Raw genomic sequence first — 13,332 nt, 5'->3', positions numbered from 1 at the left:
ATGCATAAAACAAAAATATAGAGAATAAGGTAAGTAATCATCTTGAAAAAAGGTATCAAAATATTTTAAAGACACGTGTGCCTTAAGTAATATGTCTTTTTTTTATTTAGTAAAATGAAAAGATCTAGTGGCAGTTCTAAAAGTTTCATGTCTTTGAAGTAGTGATAAACGTAGATTTTTCTCCCCCAAAAAGCTGAAACAACTGTCACATGATATGAAAATAACAGTTTTTCACAATGCAACAAAGTCACAGAAACTGCTAATATAAAATACTGGATTCTATTGTTTTGTTTTACCTGTATTTGGAATTACAGAATATACTGACTTTTAGTTAAAGATCCATAAAAATAAATGTGTGATTTGTTGTTGTTGTTGCTCAAGTTTATGGATCTCTTTAATCCCAGGTCAAGAAGCTTTTGTAACTAAATCAGTGGTTCTCAACCAAGGGCTATTCTGCCCCCCAGGGGTCATTTGGCAAAGTTCCTGAGACATTTTTTTGTTGTCATACAATTGGGGCTGGGGTGTGCTGCTGGCTTAGTGAGTAGAGGGCAAGGATGCCACTGAATACCCTACCAAGACACAACATATCTTTCTACAATAAAGAATTATCCAGTCCTGGGGCACCTGAGTGGCTCAGGCAGTTAAGTGTCTGACTCTTGATTTCGGCTCGGGTCATGATCTCATAATTCGTGGGTTTGAGCCCTGCTTGGGGTTCTCTGTCCCCTTCTCTCTCTGCCCTTCCTGCCCCTCAATAAATAAACTTAAAAAAAAAAAAAAAGAATTATCCAGCCCAAAATGTCCGTAGCACTGAGACTGAGAAACGCTAAACTAGAGGAAGAATACTGGGTCTAGAAAAACTATGGTCAGGATGAAGAAGACTTTGTAGAGACAGCTGGGAAGTCTGCCCCTTGCCCAAACCACATAGTCCTTAGGAAGCCTGGAAAGTATATCATCCCCCAACTTTATCCTAAGTTCTGTCGTGTTTAGAAGAAGCTTCCCAGGAAACACAATTCAGGGCAGACACAAAGAAAGAGCAGGACAATATGGGCAAGGGAGCAAGGTGGGAAAGGCAACCGACTGGTGTAAGGCATTCATGTTCTGGTTTTGTTTTGGTTGGTTTCCTATAGGAAAGTTCTTGCTCCCCGACTCTCATCCCAGGAGAAAGAGACAGGATTGTGATTCTAAAGGCATGTGCTCCATAGGACACCCAGACTTCCTGGGGTGAAAGTAAATAGCATTTGAGGCTTAGATCCAATGAGGGCCATTATGCCAGATGGAACAAAAGGAGAGGAAGAAGAAGCTGGCCCCTAGAGATGAGGTATGGAAATGGGCTGTTCTGGGACTGAGAGGCTGAATTCCCAACACTGGGGCTAATGTGTTAGGTGGCAACAGAGTTCCTCCTTGACCAAACTTCAGTCCAGCTCCTCTGAGCCCTCTTCTTGTCTAGGCCTCATCATCGGGCCCATCCATGGTCTACCCTTAGTAAGAATCCTGTCAAGCCAGTTTAGCAAGAATCCCCCTACCCCTGATATCTCCATTGGTAACTGTCCATCTACTGAGCCCCTCACTCTGGCTGTACGTCCCAACTGTCTTTGCTGTATTTGGAGTTGAATTCCGTCTCTCTTCCCTATCGCAATAGTCTTGAATAAAGTCTTCCTTACTGTTTTAACACATGTTAAAATATCTTTTCTCAAATAGTCAAGGCCCAAGCTCTGCAGTGCTGAGAATGGGGGAGTGGCCACATGATATGGAGGGAGCTGAGCACTAATGAAAATGGCCCCCGTAGAGAGCGGGGCTGAGGTTCTCTGTGGCCGAGCCCATGTGAGCAGGGAGGACTCCTACAAGGGGAATCCGTATGCCTGACAGAAGCAGAGGACCAGGGACAGCTACAACCTGAAAGAGGAACCACTGAACACGTAGGGCTCAGGACAGCCCTCCCTCCATGCCTACCCCTCATCTCTATTTTCCATGTAGTACATAAGCTTCCACGGTTCCCATACTGCCTTGGGGAGTCAGGCACAGTGTCTTCTCACATAAGACATTTCTCACCAACCACAGCAAGGGAGAGACCCCAAATCAGGCTTAATTTGATTCAGAAAAATAATGTTATGCTTCTTACACTGAGTGTTGGGCAGTGTATTTACAGTGGCTATGTGTGAACATGTGTGTGTGTTATGAGGTCCTCTGTTTAACATCCAGTTCTTCTCTGGGCGTGGCTCAGGGACATGGCTCCGCCCTGGTCCGTACTTTCCTTCTTCCATTGTGTCACTGGCTGATACTCTTCTGTTACACATTCCCTTCTGTTTCCCATACCATTTATATTGGATTTTTCCGCTAACGCAGCTATCAACCAGAGAAGAACTCCTTGATTCTGCCAGTTACCCAGATTGCTATGAAGTCACATGTCTGTAGCCCAGATGTTAGGGGAGGTTCTTTTTATCTTCAAAACCAAGTTAAATCCTCAGTGTAGCTGTTGTACAACTGTACACAACCAAAGTCTTTCCCAAGATTTAGACAAATTCTCTGCAGGCTTATATGCTTAGAGTTTCTTCTGCCTCCCAGTTTCTTCTTCCCAGGCATGTTCCATATGGTCCCTGCCCTGCACCATGCGAAATACACACACACACACACACACACACACACACACACACACACTAAAATCCAAACAGCCTTCATGAGGCCAATTGACTTTAAGGAATAGCTGGGGTTATAGGGATAGGGGTGGGACAAACATAAGAAAACAAATGTTCCTGCTCCCCCAAGTCTCTTACTGCCATCAGGCAATGTCCTCCTCCCTCTAGCTCTTTGATCTGCTTCTCTCCTCCCCTTCTTTTTTCCAGTTTCTCTCCAGGTCAAGCAATGCATCTGGCTCTGATGCCTACACCCAAACTTATTTAGACAAACCTGTGAAATTTCTCATCAAATCATGGACTTCCATTTAATAAGACCCCCACTCCCTGGAAAGAAATGTGTGTGTGTGTGTGTGTGTGTGTGTGTGTACGTATTCATCCCACACATGGTGAGACACCCAGATCTTTCAAAATATCTCCAGATACAAGTTCTTGCTTCTATCAAATTCCCCTTCTCTGCATTTCATCTCTAATATTATCCTTTTGTATCACCCCAAATCACTTCCAGCCTCTCAAATACTATTTACTTTCGGCTGTGCACAGGGCATCCTGCTATGCTGACCACAAAGAGTAGGGGGCTGAGATTACTGCGGCTCAACAAACAAAAGTTAAGAGGAGACGTCCTTGCCCATACAAATCCTTTGGCCGTTGTAATGAGAAAGACAACTCCAAATACCGTTGAGGGTGTGAAGCGACTAGAACGTTCATACACAGCGGCTGGTTGTGTCCTTGGTAATGTGCATTTAGAACGCTGCTTGGCACTATTTCCAAAAGCTGAACATACACATACTTGTTGGTCCTGCAACTCCACCCTTAGGCATCCACAGAACAGATACACATACATATTTTTACCGTAAGACATGTAGGATAATGTTCATAGCAGCACCGACCCTAAGAGCCAAACTGGAAACAACCCAAAAGTCCATCAAGAGTAGAACAAATAATCAGCAGTATAATTATACAGTGGGAGACTATACAGAAATACGAATTGATGAAACACAACTACACACAACATGGATGGGGCAAATGAACATATTGAGTGGAAGAAGCCAGGCACAAGAGAGTACATATCACAGGATTCCATTTACATAAAATTCCGGAAAGCCCCTACCAATCCACGGTGTTGGAAATCAGGATATTGATTACTGCTGGATGAATGACTCGAATAGGGAATGAGAATGGATTCTGAAATTCTGGAATGTACCATTTCTTCATCTGAGTGCTAGTTACACGGATATATTCACTTTATGAAAACTAAGCTATGTACACATGACTTGTGCACCTTATGTATGTGAACAAGGTGTTAACAGCAGACCTGTACTCTTTTTATCCCAGACCTAGATCTGTCTGGATTTTAGGTTTGCGTTCTCCCAGCACTTGGATGGCAAATGAATGGCACAGTGCCTTCAATATGTCCCAAGATACATTTGGAATGTTGGGTCCCAGGGCCAGACATGTGTTTTGTATGCTGCGAAAATCTCTGCTCTGTGAGAAAGCACGTGGGCTGGGAAACCTGAGAATTGTAGGCCTACATGACAGATGGGAAACCGAGATAGAACCTTCTTTGCCTAAGGACAAACTCCACACACCATGGCCTTATCACCAGCAATCATACACACTCTCTAGGTGGGTGAGGAGGGACCCAAGCATCTATGCACACAAGCAGTTGATAGGCCCCCCCTTGAAACAGAAGGGCTGTGGGGCACCTGGGTGGCTCAGTCAGTTAAGCGTCATGATCTCACTGTTCAGGAGTTCAAGCCCCACATCGGGCTCTGTGCTGACAGCTCAGAGCCTGGAGCCTGCTTCGGATTCTGTGTCTCTCTCTCTCTCTGCCCCTCCCCTGCTCATGCTCTGCATGTCTCTCTCTCTCTCTCTCTCTCAAAAATAAATAAGCTTAAAAAAAGAACAAAAGAAACAGAAGGGCTGCGCATGCTCTTCCCTGCCCTTAATCCATCTTAAAAACTGAGCAGACATAGTGCTGAATGAAATGCTATCGGGTCCTGTGAGTTTGATTGTGGGTGGAGCATGTTACCCACACAATAGGACAACCATGTATTGTACTTCAGTAAAAAGTTTACTAAAGCAAACAAAAAAAGCCCTTTGGCTACTCTTGCCCGATGAGTATTTACACTGAACATATTTTGCGCTTGGCCTGCAGATTCCGTCTGTTTCAGAGCTTCCCTCGCTCCTTTGAGCTCCTGTCTTTTCTTGTTTAGGGCTCTCCTCGGCGACCAAGCCCTAACCTGCCTGTTCATTTGTTATGCAGAGTTGTTTGTTGCGCTGTCTCACCCCAAACTAAGCTATCCACAGAGAACTCCTCACAAGAACAAATACTACCATTGTTTACAAAACAGGGTTCCCTTCTAAGAGAAGTTCTGTGACTTCTTTAAAGAAATTTTTTCTTTCTTTTTTTTTTTTTAAGAAATTTTTTCTTTTGCTAGACAAAGAACGATGAATCTCTGTCTAAAAACATTCCAAATTCAGGGCAGCTGGGTGGCTCAGTTGGTTAAGCCTCCCACTTTGGCTCAGGTCACGATCTCATGGTTGGCGAGTTCCAGGCCCACATCGGGCTCTGTGCTGCCAGCTCGGAGCCTGGAGCCTGCCTCGGATTCTGTGTCTCCCTCTCTGCCTGCCCCTCCCCTGCTCACCCACTGTCTCTCCCTTTCTCAAAAGTGAATAAACATTAAAAACAAAAAGACATTCCAAATTCACCCATTATCTGGCACCTCAGTTACATACGTGTTATCTCCAGTTACTTCTGTTTCTGAGTATCTCACGCTCTGATGAAGTGTTAAAAGGAATAGAGCTTGCCTACCACCACCAATGATTGCTCATAGGAGAGCTGGTGGCTGCCATCACACCTCCAGGAAGGACTCCTCTCTGGACTCACTCCGTCTCTGAACTCCGTCTCCCTGCATCGCAGTGATCGTGACGGCGGGATGCCCTGTGGTCAATCCTAACTCTTCAGCATTTGGATGTCCTGTTCTGTTGCCATAACATTAATCTTGCCCCCGGCCTTGGCTTTTGCTGGTTTGATAGTCTCGCGCCCTCTTGCACGTAACGTCTGCGTTATCTTATTTGACCTAAGATCTCAGCAGTGGGAGCCCTGTCTCGCCTCCCAGATCATGAGGAAAAAGGGTCTGATAGTCTCAGAAACACCAGGGGATCTCACACAAGTATTTCCGAGACCACCACTTGAATTACCAAAGTTGGCCATTCTCGCGTTGGATGCTCATCATTTCAGTGCACGGACCAAGTACCACTGACACTCAAATACATCATTCTTGGAACAGGGAACTAGGACTTAAAAGTCACAACTGCTGCCACACGGCAACTTACAATCTACTGGGAATCCTAACGCAGAACCACGACGCAGGGTAGGGCGATATCAGACGACAGACTCCCAGCGCGAAACCTCACGATGACAACACGTGTGCCTTCTGCCACACCCTTCTTCCTACGCTAATTCTGAACCGCTCGCAATGATCAAGACACATTTCCAATCATTCCTACGAACAGCACCCGAGGAATTAAGATTTAATTATGACCGTGGTTATTTTTATCTTGAATCTAAAACCCCGGGCTTCAGAAATAATGGGAGTTGGAGGTGACGCTTGGCTCTCTAGTGTTTGCCTCCTCTTGTTCTTAGGAGAAAAGCAAGCTGTCTTCTAGAGAGGTACTGGAGGAATTTCCTATGACAAAATGAGGTTTCTTACAGAAGCCCTATAAATACAGAGAACAAATGGATGGTTGCTGGAGAGCGGGGGTGGGGGTGGGAGATACAGGCTTCCAGTTGTAGAATAAATAAGTCACAGGAATAAAAGGCGGAGCATATGAAATATTGTCAGTGATATGGTAATAACAATGTATGGTGACAGATGGCAGCCGCACTTGTGCTGAGCACAGCATAACATACAGAGACATTGAATCACTATGCTGTCTACCTGAAACGAATATAATGTCAACTATACACAAAAGAAATTGTTTGAGAATTTAACTCGGAAAAGATATGAAATCTTCAAAATGTGTCACTTTTCTTTACCCAACTGTGCAATAAGCATTCTTTGACACTGTAGGGAAAAGAAAATAGATCTATTACCCGTTGTATTTTATTTTTTTTTCAATATATGAAATTTATTGTCAAATTGGTTTCCATACAACACCCAGTGCTCATCCCAAAAGGTGCCCTCCTCAGTACCCATCACTCAGCATTACCCGTTTTAAAAGGAGGCTTCTTAAGTCGTCCAGTTTCACATGGACAAAGCGTGAAACTGCAGAATTCAAATTCAAGTTCTCAACTGACCCTGACAATGGATATTACTGGAAACAGAAATGTCACCGGGACCTGTTCAAAGAACTTTGCCTTCACAGTGTTTAAAACTGGAATACAAGGAACTGTCTCCAAAATAATCAGGTATGTGCAAAACCAAGTCCTTAAATAACATAGGAGAGATTATAAAAGACAGTTTAAGAATGTTCACATTCATGTGTCTTGTAAAGGTGCATCTTCCACAAAGGTCCGTCCAGCTCAAAAGGGTTGAATTCTGCAGGGGAGGCTCCTTTATTCCATGAGTTGGCAGAGTTTTTCACTCTCAGGGGCTCCCAGGGCTCTTCTCAGGAAGAGCAGCCACTATGAAGACCGCTATGGAGCATTTTCCCCCTCTTCACGTATGGGACACGGAGAACAACACAGAAAAATGAGAGTCGGAAAGTCCCTTTCAAAGACATCCCTGTAGAAAATATGACTGTCAGAGTATTTTTAAATTTTAAAGTTTGAAAAGCCTGTGATCTTTGCACTGTTTCCAACAGTCAGCAACTCTAAAGGAAGGTGTTCATCATCAGTGACCCCGAACAGGATTTCCTTTTGTGATAATTTTGCAAGATGATCCTCTGGGTTGGCCTCCCATTCGTGTCACCAGGTCTCCGCAATCTCTGTGAGAACCTGCAGCAACTCAGTGAACGTCGGGCGGCCTTTGGGTTTCTGGAAAAGGGAAATAAAGATGGTCAGCTCAGCGTAGAATTCACTCAGATACCGGCTCTGGAACGGGCTGGCAGGGACCTGGATCTAGGCTGGTTCTCCACGAATGGAAGAGAATGACACCGTGGCTGATGCAAAGGACAAGACTGGTAGTTGAATGAAGCATGAGTGTGAAAATATAAGAGTAGAGGGCTGCAAAAATAAAATAGCCTGAGCTGCAGACACCAGCCACAGGTGGCTATTTAAATTTAAATTAATTAAAATTAAATATATTTTGGAATTCAATTCTCAGTCACACTAGCCACTTTCCAATTTTTCAAGAGCCAGGTGTGGGTACCATATTGGAGAGGGCAGACATAACACATTTCCACCATCACAGAAAGTCCCACTGGACAGCACTGCCCTAGAGATCTTTTCGGGTGACATGATGTGCACGGGGTAAAAACAAGGGCTGGGAGAGAATGGGCATCCAGAGTACCAGGCTGTTACACTCTGCCCCAGTTATTTACTACATTTGGTCCCCTGTAGAAGGAAAGATTTCAGTCAGAAAGCACAAGCCATGTTTTCATAAAGGACTTTGCAGGTCCTGGGGCCTAGACTGTGCAGTCTTAAGGCTCAGTCAACAAAATCCACGGTCATGGAGACAAGGTCTGGAACATTTTTCCTATTTCACCAGGGGATGTGGTTTGGCTTTGGCTCCACGAGGGTAGAAAAGATGACCCTGTTGGCATCTTTGAAATCCATGGGAAATAGAACTACTCACAGTAGCTACATTCTCACCAAGATCGCTGCCAACTGGGTTCATGGGGAGCCCCCACTCTTACTGGTTTATAAACACATGGCATCGATAAAAAGGGTCAAGCAGAAGGATACATAAGCACACGTTCAAGTCCTCCTGGAGATTCCAGGAATAATTTGTGGAGTTTTTTGAGGAGGCTGACGTTCTGCAGGTAGAAGAGCCTATGAAACAGTTATGTGTGTATCAGTGTGTGTGTATCAGTACAAACATAATCATATTTGAATTTAAAGGGACCTAAGCACTTAGGACCTAAGCACTTAAATTTGAATTTAAAGGGACCTAAGGTGGTATTTAGACCACCTTAAAGAGTTGTGTGTAAATCACCTTTTGCAAACAAGTAAATCAGCATAACTAAAAACGTTGTTTTAATCAATGTTCTGACTACAATTTGAAACTGACATCACTTACGGGGTCCTCCTGCCAGCCTCGGATTTACTCTCCTTTTTCCTCTCCACCGATAAATAAAATCTCAATAAGAGTTATATTTTATGCCATGTACCTGTATATTGTTCCACATACGATATAGGTTTCTGAGCTATTTACATTGTTATTGCAGAGAAGCTCTTAAGGCAGCCATTGGCTACTAATAGCTCATTTAACATTTTCCGATGTTTTTCAAGATTCCTTCCAGAGCAGCTCATCATATGCATAATATTTTCATACACCAAGGATCTTTATAAAACTAATACATCTCTGGAATGTGAACAACATCACTCTTGAAATACTGAGTTTTTCAGTCATCATGGTTTCTCAGCCAGGAGAAAAACTCCTCATTTAGCTGCGGTTTTTCTTGACTAACACTGTCAGCTGGAGACAGAAAGCTGTCAAAAATCACAGAGGAGTCTGATATGAAGGAGAGAGGTGTGTTGAGTCTGTGCCCAGAAAAGATAGAATATGCCTGGTTTTATTTTTAAGCTCAGCATTTCAAGAAAAAGAAAACCTGGACCCCCACCCCCCCAGAGAGAATTTCCTGACTCGAAGTTTCTGACACACTTTCTGTCTTGATTCCTATTCTGGCTTAATCTATCAGGAGTCTTGAGTGCCCAAAAAAGAGCTGAAACCCATTAGCCTGGGGAAAACAAGACAAATTGCAGGAGACTGAAGTAAATAAAAACACCCTCCTTCTCTTTCAATGTGGAAATTTACCAAACCTGATTCACTCTCCGTTTCCACCCACCAGTTCTTAAAGGAGTAAAACACCTCATCGCTTAAGTTCTAGTAGCACCGAGAGCTTCTGCAGGAGCCAATCTGAGAAAAGTAAGACTTGAAAAATGCACTGAATTCTCCAGAGGAAAGACTGTTGCTAAAAACAAATGAACTCGGGGCCCCTGGGTGACTTAGTTGGTTAAGCGTCTGACTTCAGCTCAGGTCATGATCTTGCAGTTCGTGGGTTCGAGCCCTGTGTTGGGCTCTGTACTGACAGCTCAGAGCCTGGAGCCTGCTTCAAGTTCTGTTTCTTCCTCTCTCTGCCCTTCCCTCACTCATGCTCTGTCTCTCTCTCTCTCAAAAATAAACATTAAAAATAATTAAAAAATAATAATAATAAATAAAAACAAAATGGACTAACGATCTTATGGTGGCAGCTTCACATAGAAATAGTACTCCTGGGGGCGCCTGGGTGGCTCAGTCGGTTAAGCGTCCGACTTCAGCTCAGGTCATGATCTCATGGCCCCGCATCGGGCTGTGTGCTGACAGTTCGGATTCTGTGTCTCCCTCTGTCTCTCTGCCCCTCTCCTGCTTGTGTGCTCTCTATTGCTCTCTCTCTCAAAAAGTACAGAAACGTTAAAAATTTTTTTAATTTAAAAAAAAAGAAATAGTACTTCTGGCTCTTAGGGATCATTATCAGGAAACAACCCCTCTTCCTGCCATGCTGGAGTCCTCAGGTAACGCTTGTGACACTCAGGTCTGTTCTCAGATGCTGGGAATGCCAACTTCGTAGGAAAGCAGGGGACACTCACCTCATGCCAGCAGCTGTACATGACTTCATATATGGACATTGGTGCCAGTTGAGGACGGTACAGCCTGAAGCCTTTAGAAATGGCTTCCACAACTTGCAAATTTGACTTATTTTCAAAAGGCATTTTTCCTTCTGTAAAAACTTCCCACATCAAAACTCCTACACATAAAATGCACGTAAACAAGAGGTTACTTGAAACGGCAAGAACTGTTTCCAACCACAAGGCCTCCTTTTCCTCTTCCAGCCTCTGAATTATAATCATCCAGAATGAGAACGGTTCTGTCTAGGAATCAGACTATGTGTACTGGAGTTTTCGAACAGGCTTATCATTTGAAAACATTCCAAGTAAAAACAATGCCTTTCTTTCCCGTTGGTCTTGACTTGCCTCCCTAGTGAAAGCAAGTGCTGCCAGCACTTTTGTTTCTAAGTATTGCTCATGTCTTCACACCCTGAAATCAACATTCTGCCATTCCCTCTGCCATTCCATGGAAAATGACAGAATTGTGGGAGCCTCTGCTGCCTGCTAAGGCCAAGAGTTTCCCGACCAGTAGATGGCGCACGTTCCCCTCTTCCCACTGAAAGATGAGGCTGCTGGGTAGGGCGGAATATCTAGCAGGGGCTTGGTACCTAAGCAGATATTCTATAATCACCGATTGATTGATTGATCAGTGAAACTCCTTCAGTGCTCTCATCTGGACTTCATTTAATTATTCACTTATTCTAAGAATATGTATTGTGCATTGATTAGGGGCCAGGAGTCTGCTAGAGCCATAAGATTCTAAGAACGAGACCAGTCCGTGTGCTCAAGAAGCTCACTGTCCAGTGGGAAGTAGAGACAAGTGGTCAGGTAAAGCTCAGAAATTCTAACTGTTCTGCAGCCACTTGATGAGGTCCTTGTGTTTCTATCCATGAATCTCACAACTTAACTGCTCTCCCGTAGAGCTTAAAATGTCACCTGCCAAGATGACCACAAGGCAGTGGACAGCTAAAGAGATCAATGATACAAGCTTAACCTTACGTGGACAATAAAATTCACACCCTTCTGAGGGTTCAGATGTCTTTCCAAACCCAAGAAGCTATCGGGAGAGGTCTGGGCTAAAGAGAATAGCTTATTGCACATTTATTGCCACTTTTTGAAAACCAACTTGAAGAACAAACTCTACTGGACACGGTCTACAGTGTCTCCTCCTCAGTGAAGAACGTTACACAATATAAACTCCAGGTGACAGTTCCCAAGGAGGCCAACATCTAAATTCCACCAAGTTTGAAGGTAATGGAATAAATGAGGTGGAGTTGCTTCGTAGTCAGACAATGAAGTGTATCAGTTACACTCAAAATTCAGGGACACCTTAAGATTCCTTTTCCTTGCAAGTCTCTGTGGTGTAGGAAAGTTGGCTGAGTTTGTTTTCTAGATCAGTAGACTCTTTGTTATAGTTTTACAGCAAGTGCTCAATGGGAAAGGAAAAGATCCAAAAGTAGACTTCTGTAAGAAGGTGCATGACACAAGTTGCCAAAGACAGCCTGGATGTGTTTAGAACACCTAAGATAGAAGCACAGTTGCAAAAAGACCTTTTTCAAATGCCACATCATATTAAAAAATCAAACCTTAAAAAAGACTGGCCTTGTATTAAATCAGCCACCATCAAAAGAATATCAAATTTACTCACCAAACGACCAGACGTCAGATTTGCTGCTGTACTTGTTGAAGTGGAAAACTTCAGGAGGGGACCACTTGACGGGGAACTTGGCCCCAGAAGAACTGATATACTCATCATCCAAAACGTACCTAAGGTTATTAGATCCAAAGGTTATTAGGTCCAAAACACCTTGTGCTAAATACCTCCAAGTTCAGTTTAGTTTAACCCCCCTTAGTCTACTTCGAGTTCTAAAAGAGAAAGCATTTTACACCAGAAATGTTCCGCATACCTTCTCTTGTTTACCAAAGTGGGAAAGTATCCTATACAGTGATTCCTCCCCAAACCAAGCCTCAATTCTGTTTATTTGGGTTTCAGAAAACCAGAGCAATTCTTCAAAATCGATTGGAATTGGTAGCCCACTGACTACCTTAGTTACGACAAACTCTTAATTCTGCAAAGGAGCATGCTGATGCTCTAATAACCAAAGTTATAAAATGAAAAGTAACAAATAGGGGCGCCTGGGTGACTCAGTTGGCTAAGTGTCCGACTTCAGCTCAGGTCATGATCTCATGGTTTCTGGGTTCGAGCCCCGCATCCGGCTCTGTGCTGACAGCTCAGAGCCTGAAGCCTGCTTCAGATTCTGTGTCTCCCTCTCTCTCTCTGCCCCTCCTCTGCTCATGCTCTCTCTCTCTCTCTCTCTCAAAAAGTAAATAAACATTAAAAAATAATATATATATATATATATATATAGAGAGAGAGAGAGAGAGAGAGAGAGAGCAAAGAACAAATTCAAGGTTAGGTGCCTTATTTTCTTTCCTCATGCATAGATGTTTTGTGAGGCAGAAGAGGGGGAAAATAAAAATATTGAATATAATACATTTGTTGTAAAAAATTGCCAGTGCATTAAAATGGCCCTATATGAAATCAATAATAACTATCACCTCCTTTTAAAAACTACAAAAATATTAAACTTCTCTTTTTTTTTGAGAATTGTAGGCAGGAGCATCCAACTATGGGAACGTGGAGAGAAGAGATGATAACTAGGTCGTGCTGTGTAGCCCCCAGAGTGGGCAGCATAGTATTTTTGAATTATTTATTACTGCTTCCTCGCACTCTCTTTTTTTCCCCACATACCCTACTTCAGCCCACCTTTAAGTGCTTTCTTGAGCCAGAGGTCATTCCACTAAGGGAAAGAGTGGGTAATAGAAAACAAAAGGGAAAGAGCCATTTTTCATAGCTTTGGAGTGTCAAAGTTCTAAGCATTCTGGAGAAGGAGAAGGACTGAGTTGTTAACAAAATATTTGGGAGAATGGCCCATAAATAAGAGTGGT

At 43.4% G+C, this 13,332-nt stretch overlaps 1 protein-coding gene across 4 annotated transcripts in view; it reads right to left on the bottom strand.

Moving 5' to 3' along the window:
• Positions 1-6,780: 6,780 nt before the first annotated feature.
• TXK (TXK tyrosine kinase) overlaps positions 6,781-13,332 on the bottom strand; it is a 61,391-nt gene continuing 54,839 nt past the window's right edge. For all 4 annotated transcript variants that reach the window (XM_042984579.1, XM_042984580.1, XM_007075905.3 and 1 more), the window contains 3 exons: positions 12,032-12,150; positions 10,366-10,523; positions 6,781-7,611 (listed from right to left, as the gene is read on the bottom strand). In XM_042984579.1, coding sequence (XP_042840513.1) covers positions 7,543-7,611; positions 10,366-10,523; positions 12,032-12,150 — 346 coding nt within the window. In that variant the 3' untranslated portion in view covers positions 6,781-7,542. The remainder of the gene's footprint in view (positions 7,612-10,365; positions 10,524-12,031; positions 12,151-13,332) is intronic.

The sequence above is a fragment of the Panthera tigris genome, chromosome B1 (genome assembly GCF_018350195.1).
Source record: "Panthera tigris isolate Pti1 chromosome B1, P.tigris_Pti1_mat1.1, whole genome shotgun sequence".
NCBI classification, from domain to species: Eukaryota; Metazoa; Chordata; class Mammalia; order Carnivora; family Felidae; genus Panthera; species Panthera tigris.
The sequence above is the reverse complement of the archived record's forward strand: the minus strand, read 5'-3'. Positions and strand labels throughout refer to the sequence as shown.